The sequence below is a fragment of the Coenobita brevimanus genome, chromosome 77 (genome assembly GCF_032717465.1).
Source record: "Coenobita brevimanus isolate Jiangsu-jjx chromosome 77, ASM3271746v2, whole genome shotgun sequence".
NCBI lineage: Eukaryota > Metazoa > Arthropoda > Malacostraca > Decapoda > Coenobitidae > Coenobita > Coenobita brevimanus.
In genome coordinates, this window is record NC_137030.1 from 24822851 (window position 1) to 24850719 (window position 27869).

The window sequence follows — 27869 nt, forward strand, 5'->3', positions numbered from 1 at the left end:
ACATAGAGTTCTTCTCAATATGGTCGAGTCAAAGGCTTTTCATCTTATCAACTCTCCTCCTCTTACTGGCTCCTGTCAACCTCTGTCTCTTCACCGCACTGTTGCATCTTTATCTCTTTTCTATCACTACTTCAATGATCACTGCTCCTCTGAACTCTCTGCTTGCATCCCTCCACCTCTACGATGGGCATGCATCACCCGTCTAGCAACAAACTCTCATCCCTTTTCTGTCCAACTCTCAAATGCAACAGTTAACCGTTACTCCCAGCTCTACATTTATGCAACAGGTCATCTCTGGAACTGTCTCCCTCTGTCTGTATTTTCTACTTCCTATGATCTCCAGTCTTTTGAATGCAGTGTGCCCAGGCATCTCGAAATGAACAGATCTTGAATTTTGATCTCTTTCGTACTGTTTTTGTTTTTTTCTTGGAAGGAACATTTGCAGGTTCCTGGCCTTTGGTTCCTTCTTCCTTTCATAAAAAAATATAAAAACAGTATAAAAGGCCAACACTTTTCATGTGTCGAACCTGGAGGCAGGACTGCGCTCGCATCACCAGTCTTATTCTACTCGTAACTCCCAAAAGTTAGAAACAAATGTTGCAAATTAAACTGTCCCCAATATGTATTAGTAATCTACTTAGTACTTAGCCTACTTGGAATATTTCATGGATAACACTGGTTTACAAAAAAAAAGAAAAAAAAAAAACTGAGGCAAGCATGTGAATAGGTGTTTTTGACTAATTTTGATATGCTTAATTCAAATTTCTAAACAGTTTTGCTCTGTCACCTCTAGTTTTTTTTTGCTTTCACATATCCCTTTTTTTTTTTTTATTATAATGCATATATTTATAATATAATGAGTTTTTTTTCATGTCTTAAAATGGCATATTACAGAAAGAAACAAAACAGACACAGAACACTGACAGAACTAAATATTACTGTTACTTGGATATAAGCATATATACACACCATAGTACTACAGACAGTCAGAAGTGAGTTTTTTTGGACAATCTGGTGTACTTTTCCTTCGGGATGTCACGCAGGAGCATCCAGCAAAGTCCCTCATCATGCTGGTTCCACCTGCCTTGGTAGTTGCTCTCCATCTTAGTAATATTTTGGTGGAACCTTTCCCCATGTTCGTCACTTAGTGCTCCGATGTTCTGCAGGAAGAAGTTGAGGTGGGAGTGGTGAAAGTGAATCTTGAGAGAAATTCGGCACCCCATATCCTGATAAGCCTGCAACAACTTCTCGACACGCTCTTGATAATCTAGTGCCCGTGTGTTGCCAAGGGAGCCATGGGAGACTGACTTAAATGCTTCCTATGCTCTCAGTTCCTTGGAGGTGAACTTCTCTTCAAATACCTCATCCTTCAGCACCTCCCGGATCTGAAGTCCGACGAAGATGCCCTCCTTGAGCTTAGCAGAAATGAGAGCTGGGAACAGAGTGCACAGGCGTTGGAAGGCAGCGCCAACCTTGTCCATGGCCTTCACGAAATTCTTCATAAGGCCAAGGTTGATATGAAGAGGGTGAAGAAGCACCTTGTTCATGTCCACAAGAGGATTTTCTTGGACACACTGTTTCCCAGGCACGAAAGTGCTCCTAGACCCCCAGTAAGCTACTGGCGTTCTCAGCCGCACAATGCACATGTTTGACCTTGTTGTGGCCTGCGTTTTAAACCAAGTTCCAAGAAAATAAGACGGTAAATGGATTTTTGGCAAATATTTTGGGTCTAGGCTTATATGTATACATGTACATACATGTATACATGTATATCTAAAAAATTAGAGGTGATGAGTGAAAACGGATTTCGAATCTGAAATCAGCACCCCAAAATTAGGTTAGAACACCTAATTTCATGCTTGCCTCAAATTTTTGGTAAACCAGTGTAATCAAACTTTTCAATGATGAGGGTTGTTTGTTTGTTGGTGGCCAGACAGTACAAACTGTTGTACCACCTTAGTACATCATAAACAATTATTATCTTTGCTCTGATGAGTCAGAAGATGGTTAAATGCCTAGAAAACTATAGCTCAATTCGTATCAATAAAAATGAAGGCCATTATCGGAATATTTGCATTTGACACATACAACCTATCTACGTCCATTTTTCGCTATGGGCAAACTCTTACTTTTTTCAATATTACTACTTTGTTTCACCTTCAGTGTCAGATCTAATGATGTCCACCCCACCATTTTAGGAGGCAAGGAACATATTTTTGTTTTATACCTTGTCCTCGAATTTTGACTGCTTTATGGACTTTTAAGAAAATCAAAGCTTGAACTGGTCTTTTTAGGGCCTTTGATGACCTTGAAGGCCAAAGTAACAACCACTGATAAGATTGGTTGCACATGGGGGAGGGGGTCTGTGACGTGACTTTTTTTACCTATAATGCCTCCTTCTATGATTTTATCGCATGTCCCCAAGTTGAATGCTGGCTTTTTTTCCATTACTTCTTTGGCCATATATAAATATTATTAATGTTTTATCATACCCCCTTGTATACAATGACTTTTCAAATGCACTCTTATTACTCTACAATGAGTACATAGTACTCTCAACAGATTTTAATCAGCATGGTCATGCACCCTAGCAGTGAAGGGATTCGCAGATATAACTGCAACTCCATGCTCCTCTGAATATGGACCTGGTGAACTGAAAGCCACAGTTACCCTCCATCAATTGTCCACCATCCTCCTTTGGGGTGATAGGGAGAAGATTGAAAGATGCTTGCATGACAGAGTAACTCCAGTGCTTAGCTGTATCGGTGTCACCACATGAAGGTGTCCCTCTCTAGCACCAAAGGAGTTGGTGAAGACTATTCTTAACTCTGCCATTTAGGAAAATCTCTCCTGACCTGTTCAGTATACAGTATTTGTCAGGTAGCGACAAGAAACATCACAAATGACAACATCGTAGTGAAGGCGTTAACACGCTCTCATGTGATGCACAATAGTAGTTACTTCAGCTAACATTACACGATTTTATTCACCTGAGAGTGAGTCTCAGGAATATGAGCGTAAATACTTGTACCAGACATCTGTAGGGACAACTCCGGTATTCCTTTCTAAATAACACCATACAATTAACCTTAGAAATGAATTATTCCAGTGTGTCTACTAAATAGATAAACAAATAAACAGCAAAGTGACCTGAGGTCACAACACCCCACCTGCACCGGCTGAATTGGGATCAAAGTCATTAAGGGTGAAAGGAAATTGGGGTAATTGAAGTTTTATGACTTGATAAAAGCCTTATTACCAAAAGAAATGGCAGTTTCTGATATTTAAAACTGTAAAATTTGATCGACTTCGAGTTGGTCCTTTCAAGATCATTCAAGGTCACATCTAATGGAGCCAACAGAATCTCCATATACGACTTCCTATTAGGGATAATGAGTAACGATGCATCTGTCTCTCACCATTTGGTTGTTTTCAGGCGTCAAAATCTGTTTGACTTTCAGTTTGACCTTTCTAGGTCACCAAAGGTCACATCTGATGGTGTCAATAGGATTTTCATTTATGATTTTTATTAGTGATTAAAATAGTAACTATATGTCTATCTCTCACTGATTTTAGGCATCTAAATATGGATGACCTTGAATTTGACCTTTCAAGGCCAAGTTCACCCCCCTTAACCCCGGGGCATATTAATTAAAATTGAATCACATCCTTGGAGTGTCATACCTAACCTGTGTGCAAAGTTTGAAGTTTATCTGTTCACTGATTCAAGAAATAATCGCTGCAAAGACTCACAAATAAATAAATAAACGCATAATCACATACACCCATTCCGTAATGAACTGCGGGCGGAGTGAATAAATAAATGTATGTTTGCATGTGTGTATGTATGTATTTCTCTCTCTCTCTCTCTCTCTCTCTCTCTCTCTCTCTCTCTCTCTCTCTCTCTCTATACTGTATATATATATATATATAGTATATGTAAGAGTCACTTTCTTTGTTTGTCCTTCAGTCACGCCAAAACCAGGAGCCAGAAACATATATACATTCTGAATTAGGCAGACCTAAGGAAGGTTTTAGGAGGGTCAAAACTGATCTGGGACAATTGAGGTCACTGGTGGATTGTTTGCCTTTTGGGCCCTGGCAACGGCGGGTACCCCTGCAGCTCAATTTTTTGGCATGGGGACTCACATGACCTCCAGCTTGGACATAGGCTATGTGCAGCTGACCTCCAAGGTCATTTGAGGTTTCTGGTTAGAGGTCAATTGAGGTCAGGGGTAATATATGCTCGAACACTTGGACTCAGCAGCCCAATTTTTGGCATGGAAACTCACATGACCTTTAGTTAGGACATAGACTACGTGCAGTTGACCCCCGAGATCATTTGAAGTCACTAGTAGTAATAAACAAATGCACACAAATACTGTGCGCTAGTCTGCGAAAGCTAAAGTAGAAAGTTTCTGTACCTCTTATAATCCCTCTTGAAAAGCAGAAGAGGTACATGGTCTTCCTGGGGTAGAACGAAAGATTGACCTGGAATGAAAAGGATTAGTATTTGCCTTTTCGACCCACGCCAAATATACAGTATACATATTTAACCCTTAGCTGCTGGGGGTATCCAGTCGTCGCCAACTCCTCCCTATGAGGGATTTCCGAGATTTTGGCAAAAATACCCTTACTTCAAACCCTAATATCTGCCAAACTATAAAAGCTAGAGTAGCAAATTTAAGCTCATAAGACTCATCAACTCTTCTTCTTTCCAATGAAGGTATCCCGTCGATGAATAAAGATGAGTTGAAGACGAGTGGTTTTTCACGTTTGGCTGAGCGGATCCAACTGCCCGCCACCGGCAGTGGCCTTGACCTCGGTGGCTAGCATTGGCAGCACTGACCGGAGTGGTGCTTGAAACACTGCTCGTGCGACCTTGGAAGGAATGTGGAAAATTCCACCCACTTCCAGACTTCTTCTTAGTCACCGTTGTATGGATAAGTCATTACCCTGTCTATGTGGCTCCCCAAGAGGTTTACCACCGGTTTCATAGTGCCACTATGCCCTGTAGGTATGTGGAAAAGGAAATAGTTCTTTGCTTTTCTGTACTCACCTATTCCTTAAATTATAATATTTTCCCTTTACTACGACACTTATAATTGCACTTGACACCACGATTACGGGTAACTGCACTTTGACATGTAAATGCCGTGTCTGTTTCACGAATTATCGTTGAGTACGAGGTAATTATTTGTACTATAATTTAGACTGATTTGTACTAATCAGGGTTATCATGAAAATCTTATAAATGTTATACACAACTTACATTATTTGTACTTCACATCACAGATACACTGATATTCATATTCAGCACAATTTTCCAGAGTATCAAGTGAAGTAATTTATAGCCAACCAGGTATTTTTCTTTCTGGCCCACTCACAAGTGGTGTTCTTTCATGTAACAGGTATGATACACTGATGCTCATATTCAGCACAATTTTCCTGAGTATCGAGTGAAATAACTGTGTTACAGCCAACCAGGTAATTTTCTTTCCAGCCTACTCACAAGTGGTTTTCTTTCAGGTAACAGGTAGGCTAACTCTCTTCTTCTTCATTTCTGCAACATTCGTGGCCTTTCCTCTAACTTTCGCTCTGTTGAGCACCAACTCTCCTTCTCTAAACCTCACCTTCTTTTCCTAACTGAGACTCAGCTGTCTGAGGCAAATGACAGCAAACCCTTTTCTGTATCCTCCTACTTTCTCTATACTCATTTCAAAGCCAAAGGTGGCTGTTGTGTATATATACGCAACAACTTATCTTGCTCTCGTTTTCTTGAACTCGATTTTTTTGAATTCTCTACACTCTGGCTTCGGCTTTCCTGTCATTCTCTGACTAAATATGTCTGTGCTGTTCACTGATCTCCTAATTCTACTCATTATCAAAAATTCTTTGACTATCTTACTTCTAAGATGGAACACATTCTATCCTTTTCTCCTTTTTCTGAAATCTCCATTCTTGGAGATTTCAATGTTCACCACCACCTTTGGCTCTCCTCTCCTTTCACTGATCCACCTGGTGAACAAGCTTACACCTTTTCTATCCTTAATGACCTAGTGCAGCTTGTACAGCACCCTACCCGTATCCCTGACCGCCTTGGAGAGAGCTCCAACATACTTGATCTCTTCCTTACAACTAATCCTTCTGCTTGCACTGTTAATCTTTTCTCTCCGTTGGGGTCCTCCGATCATAACCTTATCACCTTAACCTGTCCTATCGCTCTGGTACGGCCTGCGGAATCTCCAAAAAAACGTCATCTCTGGCACTTTGGAGCTGCGGATTGGGAGGCCCTCAGGCAGTACTTCTTTGATTTTCCCCGGATTGATTATTGCTTTCATGGCCATGAGCCATCTGGGTGTGCCTTGCGCATTACGCAGGTTATTCTCTCAGGCATGGAAGCATACATTCCTTTCTCATATCCTTTGACTAACACAAGAAAGCCTTGGTTTAATCACGCTTGTTCTAATGCTGTCCGCAACAAGGAGAGGGCCTATAAAAGGTACCGGAGCCAGCCCACCCCTGAATCACATCTTTTATACATTTCTGCCCGGAATTGTGCTAAGTCTGTTCTTCGCTCTGCAAAAATAATTTCATCCGTACAAAATGTTCTTAACTCTCCAACTCGAACTCTTCCCTCTCCTTCTGGCACCTTGCCAAAAACCTTTCTAACAACTTTACCTCATTATCCTTCCCTCCTCTTTTCTACTCTGATGGCTCTGTAGCTATTTCTTCTGCTGATAAAGCAGATCTCTTCGCTCGGACTTGTCACGGGGTTTTTATAATAAAACGGTGTTTTTGAAATAAATGCTATGTATTATTTAATTGATAATAATATTCAGTAATATTGAAGAGCAGAGACAATGATTGTCTTGCTACATCAAGCAAAGATTACTTTACTCTGGCTTGTGCACGATTCTCTGAGAACGAGAATTTATAAACTTTCTCAACAGTACACAGCAGAGACTAATTACTCACAAATGCTGAATTAGTACTGTTAGCCTCTGGAGAAAGTTACTTCACCCCTGACAATAAATAACTAATACTAATAATAATAACAGGTTCTTGCTGATGCTTAAACTCCTAGGTGGCACAACGGATATTAAGTTAATACAACAAGACTGGTCTAAGTACCAGTTATGAATAGTAAAACGTCTATGCAAGCTAGGAGCTATGTGGGAAATAAGCTTAATCTGGAGAAATGAAACAAGATTTTACTTTACAATAAGCTCAAGAAAAAGAACTGTTAAATTTATTGATTACAAAAAAAATAAATTTAACGTTACATTTCAAATCAAATCAATGAGACCACACTCACTCATTCACACAAAAGCTAAATACTTACGCCTAGGAAAAACACCTTAACTAAACTCTTAAGACTACGAAAATACAAAAAGGAAATACGATAGTCGATGAATGCTTTGCATCACCAAGGTGGGAGTACTGGAGACTGTGATCTTGCGGAGCTTGGGTGCTAGCTGACCTCTCCTCTCACACTTCTGGAGCACAGGACCTCTCTCCGTCAAAGCAACAACTAGACTGCCCAGTCGTGGGAACAAAAGGGGGAGCAGTAGGCCATATTTTCTAACGGTCGAGGCAAGCAGGGGCGAACAATAAAGAAACAATAGTATCTCTCAGTACAGCACTTAGTGACGTGCATTAAATCGGTCACTTTTGAAAACAGTGACGAATGTTTTTAAAAGTATACCCCGAAATGGAGAGAGAAACAGTTAACTGAGCGCTACACAGTGAGTTTTCCACTAATAGTTCGTGGCTTCTCACAAAAGGGAAATGTCGCGAATTTGATTCGTGACATTACACCCCTACAAAATTAAATTTTTTCCTTATGGGAAAAAATTTTTGGATATATATATATATATATATATATATATATATATATATATATATATATATATATATATATATGTACACATCCTAACTCTGTCACACAAGATTCACACTGTGGTGTGTGTGCTATCCTGCTACAGGAGAAAGTCACAGTCGCCAGTGAGCGAAAAAACCTCGTATTTACGTTAATTGAGGCAAGCTTGAGGGAAAAACTCCGTGACGATGGTGAAAATCCTGTACTCAGGTCAAACTGAGCGAAAAGTCGCTACATTTACACTGACAACTAATTTTTGTGTAGCGTGGTGTATGTAATACACGGTGTAGGTGTGACAGTTGTAGTGTGACTGTACCTATGTGTAAAATTACACAGTAAATAATATGGCGACGACAAAGGCAGAGGAGAAGAGGCGGCAGCGTGCGGCAGACGATCAGCTGGCCCGCACAGCAAAACTGCTATGCCCATTGCTGTACCTGCAAAATTAATTGAGGTGTAGCATCAAAAGTGTCAATAAGACAAAATTTAATTATGTTACAATTACTCTCTCTTCCTAGCAGTCAGTGCTACGACGTACAATCGAGGTCGCCATTAATTATAGTACACGATCATGGTCGGCAAGTTGAGAATCCTTGTGCAAACTCGGGTCTTCCATAGCCTCAAGTCGCCTCTGCGGAGTTCTCACTTCCCCCTTAACCTACAGTGCTTATATTAGTATCGGAGAGTTGAGAATCGTTGTGCAAACTCGGGTCTTCCATAGCCTCGACTCGCCTCTGCGGAGTTCTCTCTCGAACTCCCCCTTAACCTATAGTACTTATATTAGTATCAGGGAGCTGAGAATCCTTGTGCAAACTCGGGTCTTCCATAGCCTCAAGTCGCCTCTGCAGAGTTCTCACTTCCCCTTTAACCTACAGTACACATGTATGTACAGGCCCTGGACATACTGTGTCCTGTGGGGCCAACAAGTGAGATGTCAGGTCTACACTTTTGACTGGGAACCAGGCTGGTCCTTGGATTACTCAAATAAAAGCTGGAAACCCTGGTGAAATATTATTCGCCCATCACCAACTAAAATAGAAAATGGGAGGAATTATTCGTAAATTCACGACAGAGGATGCCTATCACGGAACCCAGCATACAACAACTGCTCATGTTAGTCAGCAGTTAGTAAGCGAGACATCAGGTCTGCACCTACGTTATCACTTCCCTTGATGTATCTCACAACAAGGTTAAACTGCTGTAAATACAGTGTCCAGCGTGTCAATCTTGCATTAGCCATCTTGGTCGTGCTAAGACTAGTGAGTGGCATATGGTCAGTTTCCAGAACAAATGATGCCCCAAATAAATAATAATAATATTTTTTAACACCATCATCCACAGCCAAGAGTTCCTTCTCAACAGTACTGTAATTCCTCTCGGCGGGTTTTAGCCTACGGCTGTGGTATGCCACTGGGAAGATTCCACCTTCCGATTCTTGCATCAATACGGCACCTACTCCATCTTGTGAAGCATCAGTGCGCAGTATGAAAGGTTTGCTGGAATCAGGCAACTGCAAAATGGGCTCCTTGCACAACATATTCTTGAGGGTGGCAAAAGATCTCTCTTGCGCTTCTCCCCATTCAATGGTGTTTGGAGCATATTTCCGTAGCGCTTCGTACAACGGTTGGGCAATGAGAGCAAAGTTGGGGATAAAACTCCTATAATATCCCACTAGGCCAAGAAATGCCCTAATTTGTTTCTTGGTCACGGGTCTCGGGGCTTCTCTAACCTTCCTGATCTTGTCACCCTGACACCTGCAATGGTTGTTGCCAACAATATGACTGAGGAACTCCACCTCACTATGAGCAATCTTGCATTTGCTAGGCTTCACAGTCATGTTGAAACTCTGGAGTCTACTGAAGACAATTTCCAAGAGTCTGAGGTGCTCCTCCAATGTGGCGGAATGAACGAGGACATCGTCAACGAACATCTCTACTCCTACAATACCATGGAGCACTTGTCTCATGGCACGATTGAATACTGCTGGGGAATTGGTAAGTCCAAATGGGAGGACTTTATACTGGTACAACCCTCTAGGAATAGCAAAGGCAGTGAACTGACGACTCTCAGGATGAAGGGGAATCTGGAAGAATCCCTTCGCTAGGTCGAGCTTCGTGAAATATCGTGACCCTGCCAGCTTGGAGAAGATGGCAATATGGTCACCCATAGGCTCAGCATCCACTTTGGTGATTGCATTGAGCCTTCTATAGTCGCCACAAATCCTGACTCCACCATCTTTCTTGCGGACTACTACCGTCGGACTACAGTAAGGAGATGAGGACTTTTCGATAATGCCTGCAGTCTCCATGTCAGCAATTTCCTTATCTACTGCACCCTGTAGTCGTATGGGAATCGGATATGGCTTAACCTTTATAGGAGCATTGCTGGTCAACTCAATTTTATGACACGCAACCTTTGCAAGTCTAGGTTGGTCTGAGAAGACATCAGCATACTGACAGAGCAGTGACCATAAGGCATTTTGGTCCCCTACTGCTAAGTCAGGGTTAAGTAAAACATCTCCGACAGTCTCTTCCTGATGGGACTGAGCGGTTAAGGGCTCGTCATCATGGTCATCAGCTGGGATCACCGCAGCTGCCCCGGTTTCTTCCAGTGGCTGGTCACTATCATCAGCTACTCATAGGCCAGTCTCCTCGGGGTCTGACTCATGATAAGCCTTCAACATGTTAATGTGGAACCTTTTACGAAGATTCCCCATCTGTATTATGTAGATGAGGTCTGAAATGCGCTCTACTACATCGAATGGACCCTTCCACTGTGCCAACAACTTGTTCTGGGCAGTGGGGAGTAATACCAAGCATTTATCGCCTGGACTAAACTTCCGAAGCTTTGCCTTCTTATCGTAATAAGCCTTTTGAACTTCACGCGCCTTGATCAGTTCTTCCTTAGCTAACTCGCACGTCGACTGGAGGCGGTCAGCCAAATCAAGGATGTAGGTGTAGGTGGTCTTGACTTCAGGGTCGGGTTCTTCATCGTCCCATAACTCACGAAGGACTTGAAGTGGGCCCCGGACCGACCTCCCATACACCAGTTCAAAGGGTGAGAATTTCAATGAATGCTGTGGGGCTTCTCGATAAGCAAATAGAAGAGGAGCAATGAACCGCGGCCATTCCTTTGGTTGTTCGGCGGTCATGCGCCTCAACATCTTCTTGAGAGTTCCATTGAATCTCTCACACAACCCGTTACACATGGGATGATACGGCGTAGTTCGTAAGCCTCGGATGGACAGCAACCTGAACGCTTCGTTCATCATTGCTGAAGTGAACTGTGAACCCCGGTCGCTTAAGACCTCCTTAGGGATACCTACACGACAGAACACTTCAATTAATGGCTCAGCAACAGTGATGGCCTCTATATTCTTAAGGGCCATGGCTTCAGGCCACCGTGTGCTGAAATCAACTATAGTGAGGATATACTTTGATCCATCACTAGCCCTAGGAGAGATTGGCCCAACTATGTCAACTGCTACTCTCTCGAACGGTTCAGAGATTATGGGCATTGGCTTCAATGGCGCAGGACGGACACGTCCCCGGTCAGTGGTACGCTGACACACATCACAGGAACGTACGAGCCTCCTTATTTCCTGTCCCATTCCTGCCCAGAAAAAGTCAGCATGGATGCGGTCAGAGGTCTTCTTTTGACCCATGTGACCTCCCATCGCTGAACAGTGACCTAATTCAAACACTGCTTGGCGATACTTTGCAGGAACGACAAACTGCAGCCGAACCTCACCCTGGGGTGTCTGTGACTCACGGTACAGCCGTCCTCGCTTACGAAGGAACCTGGCTTGTCCTCCCCGAGAATACTTGATCACTTTACCCTCCAGCTTCTTGCGCACTGTGGCAAGTGTCGAGTCAGTCTGTTGCTCTTGGACAACATCTTGACTACGAATCAGATCTTGCGGCGTTGCGACGGTCAACGGAGTGACGCGATTTGGAGCCTTGGCCATGGCTCGTGTTATCGCAGCAGCCGAAGTCTGAGTAGCAACATCTACGGCACAACTATTTCTGATGCCAGGTATTTTGCCTAATATGAGGTCAAATAAAGGTTCTGGCATGACAACTGCAGCTGTCAGGCCAGTGAAAAATGGAGACGCCACCTGGATACGTGCCTCAGGGAACAATCTCACTGATCCATCAATAAGTCTAACTTGGATCTGTCGACCTGTATACTCATCAGGCCGAACTAAACTCTGCTTAACATAGCAACCTGAGGAACCATTGTCCCTCAGGACATTTACAGAGACACCTCCTACAGACCCTGGCTGAACAAGAAAGGCAGTGTTGCTGGTGGAAGGGTCTGAGGAGGTAGCAGCCAGTCATTCATGAGACTGTGGAACAACCGATGCAGCAAACGTGGCGCCCTGGGAACCAGGTGTCTGAGGAGAGTTCATGGTCGGAGGGGGACTTGTGAACTGTTGGGAAGTACCTGTACTGGTAGAGGTGGCACCACCGGGTACTTGTTGTGGAATGAAGGCTGCATTTGCCTCCTGCCTCCGATACACTAATTGACCTGACTGAGGGTTACGTGGCTTGTCCTTGTATTGCTGCTGCTGCTGCTTGGGGAACTGCTGCTGGTTGGGGTGCTTGTTGTACCGCTTCCAAGCAGGCTGCTGTGTATTTTGCCCCTGGTCCTTCTGCGGTTTGCTTGGACCTTGACCATTACTCTGAGAACGGCCTTGGTGCTGGGATTCAGTCTGAGACGGCTTCCCAGACTTGGCAGTATCTTTTCTGCTCCAGGTGTTTTGCTTACGAGTTTGATACCCGTATGCAGTAAAGAATGCGTCAGCCTTTTCTGCCATTTGGCTGGCATCTTTCACCTGGCAGATCTTAAGCTGTGCTATGAGCTCAGCAGGCCACGACCTCTCTAGCTGTGTACGCAGCATAAGGTCAATTATCCCCTCACGCGTGGAAGGAGTTTCATCTTTGTCCATCCACTCATTTAAGTAAGCTGTGAGACGATCAAGGAACTGAACAGCTGTCTCCTTGTCTTGGAGACGAGCTCGCATGAACTGAACTTTGGCGTCGTCTACTGTGAGACCATATGCCTTAATGAGTGCAGCTTTCATCATCTCATATGTGAGATTGTCTCCACGAATTATTTGGAGAATATCGAGGGCAGGGCCCTCAAATAGGCTAAGAAACTGAAGCCGCTTAGCTGCCTCATCCAGTTGATACATGTCTGCCATGTCCTCAAAACGAGCTATGTACGGCTCGATTCGCTCGCTTTCCTTGTATGAAGGAAGCTTGATGCGTGGGGTCGCCAGGACATGTGCAGGGAGAACGCTCGTGGAGCTTGGACCAACTGCACCAGACGTGTCTGAAGCCAAGGAATCTCGCTTGAGCTTCATCATTTCATATTCGTGTTTTTCACGTGCTTCTCGCTCGGCACGTTCGTGTTCTCGTTCTCTCTCTCGTTCCTCACGCTGTTCTCGTTCATGTTCAAAGTCGAGTTCGCGCTGTTTTTGCTCGTGTTCGCGCTGTTGTCGCTCTTTTTCTAACTCGAGCTCGCGTTGTTTCTGCTCGTATTCGCGCTGTTCTCGCTCATACTCGCGCTCTTTCTCACGCTGCTCTTGTTCATATGCACGCTCTCTTTCACGTTGTTTGCGCTGTTCTCGCTCGTATTCGCGCTGAATCTTACGCTCTTCATGGGCATCATTCTCACGCTGCTGCTCCTGATTATGCCGTGAGAGTATATACTCTTTAATTTCGGTTGGGTCTGTAAGACCCATATCTTTGGCTTCCTGTAAAAATATGGTGGTAGCCATAGCGCTAATTTATTAAGCAAACCGAAACTGATTACTGACTGCTTCGCAAACGAATACTAATAAACACAAGTAAAGAGTACAGACACAAGTTAGTGGTGACCAGTCTTATCTAGTTAACTGGAAAGGAATAAAGCAAAAATGCAAATAACTGGGAAGACTCAATAATAAACACAATTGGTACAGCGACTTCCCAGGAGCGAATAAAATCGTCTGGCGTTACCAAAAATAAAGTACTAAATAGAGTTAAGTATTCTATGGATTAATAAAGCAAAAATTCACTTGCTAAATTAACGGTAAACACCAGTAAACTTGTGCCTATAAACTTTAATGATAAATTCCTAAATATGAACGAGTGAGCACTATCTCGTGAATAGCTTTATAGCTAGGAGTTAATATCCTGGAATGAGGTCGCCAATTGTCACGGGGTTTTTATAATAAAACGGTGTTTTTGAAATAAATGCTATGTATTATTTAATTGATAATAATATTCAATAATATTGAAGAGCAGAGACAATGATTGTCTTGCTACATCAAGCAACGATTACTTTACGCTGGCTTGTGCACGATTCTCTGAGAACGAGAATTTATAAACTTTCTCAACAGTACACAGCAGAGACTAATTACTCACAAATGCTGAATTAGTACTGTTAGCCTCTGGAGAAAGTTACTTCACCCCTGACACTAAATAACTAATACTAGTAATAATAACAGGTTCTTGCTGATGCTTAAACTCCTAGGTGGCACAACGGATATTAAGTTTATACAACAAGACTGGTCTAAGTACCAGTTATGAATAGTAAAACGTCTATGCAAGCTAGGAGCTATGTGGGAAATAAGCTTAATCTGGAGAAATGAAACAAGATTTTACTTTACATTAAGCTCAAGAAAAAGAACTGTTAAATTTATTGATTACAAAAAAAATAAATTTAACGTTACATTTCAAATCAAATCAATGAGACCACACTCACTCACTCACACAAAAGCTAAATACTTACGCCTAGGAAAAACACCTTAACTAAACTCTTAAGACTACGAAAATACAAAAAGGAAATACGATAGTCGATGAATGCTTTGCATCACCAAGGTGGGAGTACTGGAGACTGTGATCTTGCGGAGCTTGGGTGCTAGTTGACCTCTCCTCTCACACTTCTGGAGCACAGGACCTCTCTCCGTCAAAGCAACAACTAGACTGCCCAGTCGTGGGAACAAAAGGGGGAGCAGTAGGCCGCATTTTCTAATGGTCGAGGCAAGCAGGGGCGAACAATAAAGAAACAATAGTATCGCTCAGTACAGCACTTAGTGACGTGCATTAAATCGGTCACTTTTGAAAACAGTGACGAATGTTTTGAAAAGTATACCCCGAAATGGAGAGAGAAACGGTTAACTGAGCGATACACAGTGAGTTTTCCACTAATAGTTCGTGGCTTCTCACAAAAGGGAAATGTCACGAATTTGATTCGTGACAAGACTTTCTCCTCCAATTCCACCTTAGACGATTCCAGTGCTGTTCCTCCATCACTTCCCCCCTCTGACTTCCTCATGGCTAACATTAAAATTTCTTCAGCTGACGTATTTTCTGCATTGCTGGCCTCAGTACTAATAAGGCATATGGGCCTGATGGAGTACCTCCTGTTGTTCTCAAGAACTGTACTTCTGTGCTTACACCCTGCCTAGGCAAACTCTTTCGCCTTTGTCTCTCAACTTGTACCTTTACTTCTTGCTGGAAGTTTGCTCTCCTTCAGCCAGTCCCAAAGAAGGGTGACCATTCCCAACCCTCTAACTATCGCCCAATTGCTTTAACATCCTGTATCTCAAAAGTTTTTGAGTCTATTCTTAATAGGAAAATTTTAAAGCATCTTTCCTATCACAACTTTCTTTCTGATCGTCAGTATGGGTTCCGTCAGGGACGATCCACTGGCGATCTTCTCACCTACCTTTCAGACTCCTGGTCATCGTCCTTTTGGGACTTTGGCGAAAGCTTTGCCATTGCACTTGACATCTCAAAGGCTTTCGATCGAGTCTGGCATAAATCTTTAATTTCCAAACTGCCCTCTTACGGTTTCTATCCTTCTTTCTGTGCCTTCATCTCTAGCTTCCTTTCTGGTCGTCCTATAGCCGCTGTTGTAGACGGCTATCGTTCTTCTCCTAGATCTATTAACAGTGGTGTTCCTCAGGGCTCTGTCCTATCACCAACTCTCTTTCTTTTATTCATCAATGACCTTCTAAGCTGTACATCTAATCCTATCCACTCATACGCTGATGACTCCACCCTTCACCTTTCCATCCGATTCCCACAACGTCCATCTCAGCAATTACTTCAGCAGGCAAGGGATGAGGCTATGGCACACCTAATGTCTGACTTGGCTCGTACTTCTGACTGGGGTAAAAATAATCTGGTTGTTTTTAATGTCTCAAAGACTCAGTTTTTGCACCTATCAACCCAACAAAATCTTCCACAGGTATACCCACTTATGTTTAATAACACTCAACTTAATCCTGCATCATCCTTGAACATGCTTGGGGTTTCATTTGCTCGGGACTTGTCTTGGAAAGATTATATTACATCTCTTGTAAAATCTGCTTCCAAGAGATTGGGTGTGCTAAGCCGACTCCATTCCTTCTTTGTCCTTCACAATTGTTGACTCTGTACAGGGGTTTTATCCACCCCTGTGTGGAATACAACTCTCATGTGTGGGGAGGCTCCCCACATACAGCTCTTCTCAATAGGGTGGAGTCAAAGGCTTTTCGTCTCATTAACTCTCCTCCTCTTACTGACTCCCTTCAACCTCTGTCTCTTCACCGCAATGTTGCATCTTTATCTCTTTTCTATCGCTACTTCAATGGTCACTGTTCCTCTGAACTGTCTGCATGCATTCCTCCACTTCTACGACGGGCGCGTAGCACCCGTCTAGCAGCAAACTCTCACCCCTTTTCTGTCCAACACTCTAATGCAAGAGTTAACCGTTACTCCCAGTCCTTCATTTAAGCAACAGGTCAACTCTGGGATTGTCTCCCTCTGTCTGTATTTCCTGCTTCCTATGATCTCCAGTGTTTCAAACGCAGTGTGTCCAGGCATCTCGAAATGAATGGATCTTGAATTGGGCTGTCTCTTGTATTTTGTTTTTCTCTTGGAAGGAACAGTTTTGCGGGCTCATGGCCTTTGGTTCCTTCTTCCTCACATTAAAAAAAAAAAAAAGGTATTTCCAGCAACTGTTTCACCGGTATCAATAAGCAGTAACACTTTTTTCATTGCACTTGTAGAAATTATTATAAAACACTTATCTCATGACACTTACTATAAATCACTTATAATATCAAACATTTCCCTCATTTATAAAAATACAAACTTGTGCATTCCTACACACCTGCTCAGTATTCATGCTCAGAGTGATAATCTGAGGAACATTTAGGGCATAGGGGGACCTTTCATTCTGCACATTGGTGCTGAGGGAAGGCGTTTGGTTGTGTGACAGACTTGGTACCACCTATAGGCCAGACGACCTGCTTTGGTATGGCCAGTCTCCGCCAGCTTGTTCCACCAGAAATACTCAGCACAGCTGAGCCTGTCTGCTGTAGCTGCTGTCTCCACCTAGCATCTGTCACCTGAGCAGGTGAATATTCCTCATGGAGTTCATATGCCACCTGTCTCTCAAGCTTCCATAGAAAGAGAGGTTTCCCAACGAGCTCCTTGAATAGTATGTAACTGTTCAGCACGGCGATATCAGGTAGGTGTAAAAACGCCTTGTTGTACCACCTGCATGACTTACGTAGGGAATTGACCTCACCAGTTTGTATGTCTGATTTATCAACCAGCCACTTGTTGATATTATAATCATTGACAGCCTCAGGCTTTATGACGGGTTCCCTGGTCCTGTAGTCTGTTTTCCCAGTTTCCTCTAACACACCCTAATGTACTGTAGACAGCATGTTAACTCGTTTCTTGTCGTACCAGAGAAGGGGTAACATGTTGCCACATTTCTTGGTCAGAAGGGCTCCTTTCTCAGTATTTGCCAGAAATATTGGGAAATTCTTTTTGTTGGCCCTAACAGTTCCACAGAACCCAGTATCATGGTCAAGCAAATACTTGGTCAATGCCAGGGCAGTGTAATAATTATTGGGATAAGGAATGTGGTGCCTGTCGAAATACCTTTCCATGAGCACTTTCACTACTGATGCAGAGAATCCATGAGGATTATCCCTAGGCATATCAGCATCTGTTGCCGAATAAACTATCACATCCAGCACATATCCAGTTTTACAGTCGCAAAGCACAAATATTTTGAGGCTAAATCAGTGAAGCTTTCATGGCACATACTGAATAAATGCCACCCTGCCCATGAATAACACCAGTGATTCGTCAATAACCACTTTCTAGAACGGACGAAAAACCCTGGATAATGACTCCTTGAGTATTGTGAGGATTGGTCTCATTTTCCATCCCCTGTCGTTCGGTGTGGGCCCGTAATTTCTGTTGAAGTGAAGGAACATTAGGATGACCAGGTACGTATCATGGGCCATATACTTGCAGAAGACAGGTGTGCCCAAGAGTTCATCAACCAACCAATAGCTATGCAGCACATGTTTTCTTATGTGCGCCATCAACATGGTAGGGGTGAGCCACACAAACATCTTCCCCACCTGCACAGGTATCCAGTCATACATGTGTGTGCTGTCACTGGCAGCCACATCCAGCCACTGCACACACATGGCCTGGTAGAAATTGATCTCCTCCACCAGGTAGTGCATTATTGCAGTCGTGAGAATGGCCCTGAACAAACTGCTAATAATCCAGGGCCTGGGGGAAAGCTCATCCTCCTGCACACCTCCACCCTCCTCGTCAAATGCCAGCACAGACAGCTCAAAGCCAGCACAATCCTCCCACACAAATATATTGACTCCACTCACACGTGGCAGAGCCGGTTGTCTGGGAGTTCCAGGACATTTCTTTATCACTCGTGCACGCCCATGGGCTGGGGGTGGGGGGAAGGAGAGAGGTGTGGGAGGTGGGGGAGTAAGCAGTTGATGAATTACCTGATGCAGAACTTGCCTGGGGAGATGCTCGGTGCTGCGTATATCCACGTGGGGCCTTTGTGGGAAATACCACTCCCAAAGGGCCCGGTTGTGGTGAATCAGCCCTTGAGGTGCTAGGCTGAGGTGTTGGGGAGCACTGAAGGACGAGAAGTCAGCAAGCAGGCAGCGAGAGTGTTGGTGAGATGACTCTTCAGCGTTTATTCCGCAGGTGAACGCCAGGTCCACGGAAACTTTCCTGATGTTCTACGTCATCAATCGCCACCTCCTCGACAAATTCATCACTCTCATAGGCTCTTCTCTCTTCCTGAAGAAGTCTCAGACCCTTCTAGGGCACCGGAGAGCAAGTAGGGATCAGAGGGCTCGCTCTCCACATGGTAGCTCTTCCTCTCCTCCGAGGACGTGCTCTTGCTGAGTGTTCGAGATGACATGATGTCGTCCAAGGCACGTCCAATAGCACTATCACTTAGCCCTTTCCCCGGCACTAAGGGCAGAACTTTCACGGGGGTCGATGAGGCGATTAGCCCTTCACATGGTGCATGGGAATCGGACGATGACAAGGAAAAACACATGGCTCCTCATGCAACCACTGCCATGTACAGGCTGAACTGTGCAACCAAGGGGTACCTGCAGGCCCTACCTACCCGGTGGGTATTAGAAAAAATGGTCATGAGTTCAAAGGGTGGTGGGATGGTGAGTATGGTATATCACGTCAGCCAGCGGCACTTCGCGCCCTGAATCGTGACGTTCATACATGTCATCCAGCAGTTAGTTGTTTTATATATATATCTATATATATATATATATATATATATATATATATATATATATATATATATATATATATATATATATATATATATCAGAGGACCTTAAATGTATGTATGACAGTCTTATGAAGCCAGGCTCAAAAAAAGGAATGAAGCACCTTGAGAAGAAGGGAGGGTCTGGATTCTTTCAAGAACAAGAGACTTGGAGACATTGTTACAGCAGAGACCAGGGATCTCTTCACAGCAATGGATATTGATTCATCTTTCTTGGAGAGGCTCCCACTGGCTTGGGAGGATGACCCTCATCTCGAACTCGGACTGAGATGCATCTCACGTCTGGCAGTTGTTAACACTTGTGAAGGAAAAGGGATTGCGCTGGTTGCAAAGGTAAACTCTTGAATTACAACAAATGAAGAAGGCTACCTCCTGAAGGTGGTGTTCAAGCACTGACACATGATCGAGAAAAAGACGAAAGCAGAAAGGTTAGAATGAAAAGATATCTAAAGCATTTTTCTGCGTTTTTGTATGCGAGTGAAATAATTACTTTGTTTGCGAGACACCTAAATATTGGGATACAGTCTTTATTTTTTCTGTATGGTTTTGGTTCATGTAAATGAATGTAACAAATAGTGTATACCTTTATCTCTCTCTCTCTCTCTCTCTCTCTCTCTCTGTATATATATATATATATATATATATATATATATATATATATATATATATATATATATATATATATATATATATATATATATATATATATTGTTAAGAAGCGAGATTTGCCAGTTAGGTAGTCATGGAGCTTCTCAATGTTTCCCGTTGTTTACGGTAGCTTCGATACGAGTCAGAGTTGCTAGTTTGCCTGCTGTTTGTAAGCGTAGTTATTTCGTCAGTTATGCATCTTTTTTTTTCTCTCTCTCTTTTTCTCTGTAGTGTTTTATTTATGTGATTATTAAATTTGTATAATCTGATTCGGGTTTATATGCTAAATAATTTACAGTGTTATGTAATGTAAGAAAACTCTTGCTTGTTTTGGATATCTTCAAGTTGGCAACTGCTCTTCTCCTAGAATGTAGAAAACTCCAGAATATAGGAAGCTTATATAAGGATGGGGAAGAGACTACAGCAACTTTAGTTGGTTTTCAGTTCAGTTTGAGTGTAGTGCAGTGTCAGTGTAGTTAGTATATTTTGGGTACTTGTGAAAACAGTGAAGTGTTATTGATTAGAAGTGAAGAGTTACTGAAGTTTGTATATCACTGGAACTTGTGAAAATAGTGAAGTGTTGTTAAGCATGAAGTGTAATTACAATAAGTAATTTTGTATAACTCCAGTGCTTGTGAAAACAGTGAAGTGAAGTTGGAAAGAATTAAGTGTAATTATTTGGAAAATAAAGACAGTGAACTTAAGAAGCCAGTGTTTATTTACAACGCCTCAGCTGATCTTGTGTGCTGTACACCTAAAGGCTGACCATAGGAAGAACAACTCACTGGGCAACATCCTTCCTGTACTGTACTACTGCTGTTGGAGCCTGTGGCAGTGTGGGGTAGGGACGTAACACTGGTGTTAGGAGTGGGACGTTTCAGTGCTGCAGTGAGTCTAACTTTTGACATGGAAGCAGGAGGTGTGCAAACAAGGTCTCGAGCTGGGCAGGAGGAGGAAATGTCCCTGACGACAATTGTGAAGCTGTTACAGGCACAGAAGATAGAACTCAAAGAGCATTTTTTTTTCTTTTTTTTAATGTGTCTGACTCTGGGCATAGGCTTCACAGCCTGCTCACAAGGCCCAGTAGTCCTCCTACATACCATACACCTCCACATTGTCACCACTTCGGCGCTAACACCCACCATCCATATTGAATACATGCTAGGGCTTTCTCATACAGGACTGATGTACTGGTATTATCTGGGGTATTTTTACGGTATGTCAGCAGGTCTTTTGGTAGATCAGTAAAGTCTAATTTTATAGAATTCAAACCCTTAAACTGTTCCCTGCCCCAGCGGGAGTTTGAACCTGGGTCCAGTAGGACTGCAGGCCATCTCTCTACCGATTGAGCCATCGATCCCAAGCATCTAAAGGTAGCATTACGGGGTTGAATAATCAGAATGCAGAAGTTCTAAGTCCTGGCCTTAATTATGATGCCCCAGTTTTTAGGCCCCAGACCATTGAAGTGCATGGCTATAATGGGGGTCCAATTAAAAAGAAACCTCAGGAAATTGATGGTAGAGTATCTTGGGAAGCTTACCATCCACAGTTTGAGTTACCTGCGAATCAGAATGGTTGGGATGATAGGCAGGGAGCAGAGCAGCTGGCTACTAGCCTTAAACGTGCAGCAGTGGAAATTCTGGAACAGATGTCAGTGATGGAAGGGAACAGTTATCAGTCCCTAGTAGAAGTGCTGCAGTGCAGATATGGAACCATGTACCAGACTGAGGTTTACAGAGCAAGATTCTAGAGCCGTGCATGGGCTTGAGGAGAATCCCTACAGCAGCTTGCTCATGACCTGGAGAGTATGGCATATAAGGCGTACCCTGGAGCAGCACCTAACCTGTTGGCTATACTTTTGAGGGACCAGTTCATTGATGCTCTTGACAGTGCAGAGTTGAAAGTGGAAATGAAGCAGGCACAACCAAGAAGCATGCCAGAAGTACTAGCCAGGGCTCTAGAATTTGAGTCCTACATCAGGTCCAGTACATCCATCTTTCAGACAGGTTGTAGTGGAGGATTCATGGCAAGAAAGGGGCAGGTATGTGAAACGGAAAAATTGTAGGGAAGTTGCTGGTACTGTGAAAAGCCAGGACACAGACAAAAGGATTGCAAGAAGTGGAAGAGAGAACAGATGATCAGAGGAGGTTGTTGGTTCTGCAGGAAGCTGGGACACAAGAAGGTGGATCGTTACAAATGGAAGAAGGAGCAAGAAAGGAACAGTGCAAGTAAATTTCAGATTGAAACAAACAGGTGTCGGACATGTGGTGAGGTGGGACACTTCGGCTATGAGTGTCCAGTTGAGAAGGATGAGGGTAAATTAGTGAAGGCTGATGACGAGAGGCAACAACCAGCCAATATTTCCCAAGAAGCCCCACCACTGAAGAAATGCAGGAGAACCTTGATGAATAGAGTGCGAGAAGATGGAAGATCAGACAGCAAGGAGTGCAGTAGCAATGGGAATCTTTGCAAGAATTGCTGCCATACTGCTGTGACAGGGTCAGTGTCAAATGAAGAAGACCTGAAGAAGATGCAGATGGAGGATGCAGATTTACAACCAGTCCTAGAGTGGCTGCAGCGGAGTACAATGCAACCATCCTGGGAAGATGTTTCCAGGTTAAGCCCTGTGACCTAGAACTACTGGAGTCAGTGGGACCTTCTCCGTTTGAACAAGGGACCACTGGAGCATCAGTGAGAGACACCTGATGGCCTCAGCAAGTATTGGCAACTGGTGATTCCAAAGAAGATGAGGTCCTTGATCTTGACTGAGTCCCATAAACAGATCACTAGTGGGCACCTGGGAGTGAAGAAATCTCTAAGCCAACTGCAACAGAGATTTCACTGGATTGGCATGTGTCAGGATGTTGAAGAGTGGTGTCGGGCCTGTGATGTATGATGTGCCAAGAAGAGACCCAAGAAATGTGGCTGCACCCCTCTCCAGCTGTACCAAGTGGGTGCAACAATGGAAGAGTCGCAGTGGACATTGCTGGACCTCTGCCACTCACTGAAAGAGGGAACCGGTATATATGTACAGTGTCACGTAGCTTTAGTTCTCAGCAGACACCGGCTGATCCCGAACAAGGTGCGTAACAGAACCCACAAAACAAATCTAGTATCAAATCATTGGTTAGGAATCCTTGTGTTCCTTTTCCTTCAGGCTACATTAAAAATCCTCATTCCCTAAAACCTGGATTTACTTTCACCAACACTATTTACCACAATAAAGCATGAATCACACTACACACCGAATAATAAACATAACATAGAAATATACAAAGTTCTGCTATATGGGTCAGCAGATAACATCACTCACAAATACAGATAAATATATATATTGATGTAAAACCATAACCCGTCTCCGCCGACCACCGACCAGCCCTCGTCACCCTCTCCCTTCACAGTCCAAGGTAGTTCTGCTCATTCCCTCTTCACCAGCTCCCACTACAAATCTGTTTAGAATTCGAATGAGTCCGAATCCTCAAGCCCTGGATCCACAACCCTTGTCAACATAGCAAGTGTGCTGCAGCATGGTCCAGTCGTTCGGTCTTTGTCCCAACAGCATTCCGAGATCGCTAGTGAAGGTGGTGACATTACATATAAAGATCAGGCACTTGTAGGTGGTCGGGTGAGCCGTGCCGTGTCATTGCCACCCACGTAACACCTCCCTCCTTAAAAGAAAAAAAAAGTTAACTTTTTTTTTTTTTTTTTTTTTTTTTTACCAAAACCCATAGATCCTATTATTTCACGGTACATTCTTCTATACTTGTTATATATTTCATCACCAGGAAACTAAGCACACACATTATCTTAGAAGAGGTACTGGGCAACATTAGGTGGTCAACTGAAGAGGAAATCTTTACATAGATAACAGTAATATTGATACCTATATATTTTAGTTATTTACAATCTGTTTTCAATCATTATCTGACCTATCCTCTGGACAAAACATCAGCCAGGATATTTTCTTTTCCTTTTATGTGGTTAATATCCAAATTGTACTTTTGCAATTCTAAACTCCATCTTAAAATCCTTTGGTTCTTCTCACTCATCTTTGCTATGAAAGTTAAAGGATTATGGTCAGTATAGATCTTCACAGGTTCTCGAGCAGGATATAAGTAGACTTCAAAGTGTCTCAGGGCTAGCATCAGAGCTAATGCCTCTTTCTCTATTGTAGAATAATTTTTCTGGTGCTTATTGAATTTCTTAGAGAAATAACACACTGGGTGATCAATACCCCTGCTGTCTGTCTGACATAACACTGCTCCTGCACCAGCATCACTGGCATCAACATAAAGTATAAATCCCTTATCAAAATTAGGACTATTTTTGCCAACATCAATATCATGATAAATTAAATTTTTGTGACCTGGAACATCAGAAAACAGGCAAGCAAAGTCTGATATTAATGTAGCCAGCTGCTGCTGTTTAGTTAAATCCAAGTGTCCAAGTTTTTCTTGTAGATTATTTAGTATGACTGAATTAACTAACTTGGAGTGAGGTACATTAGCTAGAGGATCATCTTTCTCATCTCCATCATCAGTCACATCCCTTACATCATGAAGCATGATTACATCTTTACAGTTTTCAACAGGCTCTTCACCTCTACGTTCTATATATTTCTTTATCTGGTTAATATGACAAAGCCTTGACTCTTTACGTTTATCCGGAGTTTTAACAACATAATTGAGATCACTTAGCTTTTTCTCAATCACATAGGGTCCGAAATAGCGTGCCTTCAGTGACTGCCCAGGGACGGGCAGGAAGACTAGTACCTTATCACCAGGTGAAAATGTTCGTGACTGAGCATCTTTGTCGTACCACGTCTTCATCCGTCTCTGGGAGTCACAGAGGTTCGCTCTTGCCAGCTCACACATCCTGTTGAGTTTCATGCGAAAGTCCATTACATGTTTTAACACATTAGTTTCAGAATCATCACTTAACCATTTCTCTTTTAACATCTTAAGTGGACCTCTCACTTCATGCCCAAACACCAGCTCAAACGGGCTAAACCCCAGTGTATCCTGCACCGATTCCCTGACTGCAAACAACAATAATGGAATCATTTCATCCCACTGATCATCCTTCTCATGGCAACAAATTCGCACCATATTCTTTAGCGTTTGGTGGAACCTTTCCAACGCACCCTGCGACTCTGGGTGATACGCACTTGACACACGGTGTTCTATCCCCATCTGTTGCATTGCTGACTGGAACACTCGGGAGAGGAAGTTACTGCCTTGATCAGTCTGTATTACTCTGGGCAGTCCAAACATGCAAAAGAACTTGGTTAGTGCTTGGACAATTTTGTTGCCACTGATCTTACGTAAGGGGATTGCCTCAGGGTATCGCGTGGAGGAACACATAATAGTGAGGAGATAATTATTACCAGACTTAGTTTTCGGAAGTGGACCAACACAGTCTACAATTACATGGCTAAAAGGTTCAGAAATAGCAGGAATTGGGTACAGAGGTGCAACAGGTATTTTCTGATTGGGCTTTCCCACAACCTGACATTGGTGACACGATTTACAATATTTTGCAACATCTTTCCGTAACCCCGGCCAATAAAAGTGGTTCATTATTTTCCTACATGTCTTGTTAATTCCCATATGACCTGACAACGGTGAGTCATGTGCAAGGCCGAGAACCTGGGACCTGTACGGTGCGGGGACCACAACTTGGTGTATGACATGCCACTCATCTCCTGCAGCCACGTGACGAGGTCTCCACTTACGCATTAGCACGCCACCCTTCTTATAGTACCCCGTAGGGACACCTGACACTTCCTCTTCTGACATAGCTAGTTCAGCAATCTTACGCAGTTCTGCATCACATCTTTGCTGATCTATAAGCCTGCTTTTTTCAACAAGAAAATTACTTAGCTTGGTGTTATCACTGTCAGTCTCGTGATTGAATAATGAGGCTATCTCGTCACCCTCCACATTTCCATCTAGTCCACATACCTTGGATGGATAAGATGCACACTGACTCACATCGGCTGCCTGATGGGATTCGTGGTCCAGTGGATCGGGTCTGACATGCACGGCCCGTTGCATGGCCCTCGTGACCGCACAGGCGGGGAACACCTCCGTGGCGTTTGCTTCCTCCGGCTCACCGCTGTTTAGGTCTGGAGTACTTAGAACAGCTACCTTCAGTTTGGAGTTAACAAATACCATATCTCTTGCCAAGTCATTTGCCAATATAAATGATACACCTTCCAGTGGTAACTTAGGCACCACTGCTACAGTTACATCTGCATCAAGGAATTTACATTCGAGATGAACTTTATATAATGGAGCAGTCATGTGCCCACACTCAATGCCTGCTAAAACAACATTAGCATCAGAAGTCTCCCTAGATAGTGGTAACACACCTTCCAGCAGCAGTGACTGCACCGCCCCTGTATCTCTCAATATAACCACAGGCTTTTTACCATTTTCATCATCACGCAGGGACACACTTCCTTCTGAACAAAATGGCTTAAATTCATCTCTTACATTACCCATCTTACATGTATCTTCTACAAGCATATTGACATCTACTGGAGTTTTTACATCCTTTATACTTTTAATACTGGCAAGAGCTGTTGGAACATCCTTGGACTTTTTATCTTTTAAGAACCAGCAATTATTAACAGTATGACCCATCAACTTACAGTTAAAACATCTTACTGGCTTCCTTTTATCACTAGTAGAGTTACGACTAGGGCTGGCGGTCTCTCTTTTGTCACTTGTGAACTCATTCTTACCTGTCAGTGGAGTAGGCTGTGGTTCTACAAAGTTTTCAGTACCTACTACACTATGCATTTTATGGATCAGGGCATAATCCTCTGCCATTCTGGCAGCATCATTCAACACCTTTACCCGGTTTTCATTTAAATATACCTTAATTCGATCAGGTAAGCACCTCTTAAATTCCTCAACGAGTAACATCTGGCACAGCTTATCATAATCACGACCCACATTTTCACTCTCACACCATCGACCAAACAGACTTTCTTTTTCTCTTGCAAAATCCAAGAAACTCTGATCATCCCTTTTCAGCAGATTTCGAAATTTCAGTCGGTAAGCTTCAGGCACCAATTCATACACTTTCAACACAGCACTTTTCACTTTATCATAATCACGGCAGTCATCAACAGACATAGACATGTATATTTCTTGGGCTTTACCAGTTAACACAGACTGGAGTAGCACTGTCCAGTGTTCCTTCGGCCAACCCGAACTAACTGCGACTTTCTCAAAATATCTAAAATAATTATCCACTGCATTTTCTTGAAATGGAGGAACCAATTTCGCATTGCTAGCTATGTTAAAAGGAACCGTGGATGGTGCTGTTGCTCTAAGCTCCAACTCTTTTAATTTAATTTCTCTCTGAACCTCTAGTTCTCTCATACGGTACTGATTCTCTAGTTCTAGTTCCTTTATCCTCACCATATCACCATCATGCTCTATATAATCGAGTGCACCCTTATGGAGCAATTCTTCATCCACCATATACTTTATCAATTCATTCCTAATTTGAAATTTATACCAACTTTTCCTTACACTAAAATCCAACTTTTCAGCAATTTTAAGTAAGTCTGCCTTCTTCAAATCAATTAAAATCTCCACTGTAGGTGACTGAAGGAATTGCTCAGCATCAAAAGTCATTTTGAAGAGTTACTAATACCTTCTTTAAAATTTAAATACACATTAGATCA

The 27869-nt window shown here is 43.0% G+C and overlaps 1 protein-coding gene across 1 annotated transcript; it reads right to left on the bottom strand.

The window, feature by feature from the left end:
* Positions 1-24096: 24096 nt before the first annotated feature.
* Positions 24097-27663, bottom strand: LOC145408515 (uncharacterized). The gene has a single exon (XM_080279247.1). It carries the CDS (start codon positions 27661-27663, stop codon positions 24097-24099), a length of 3567 nt encoding a protein of 1188 aa, XP_080135373.1.
* Between the last annotated feature and the right edge of the window lie 206 nt (positions 27664-27869).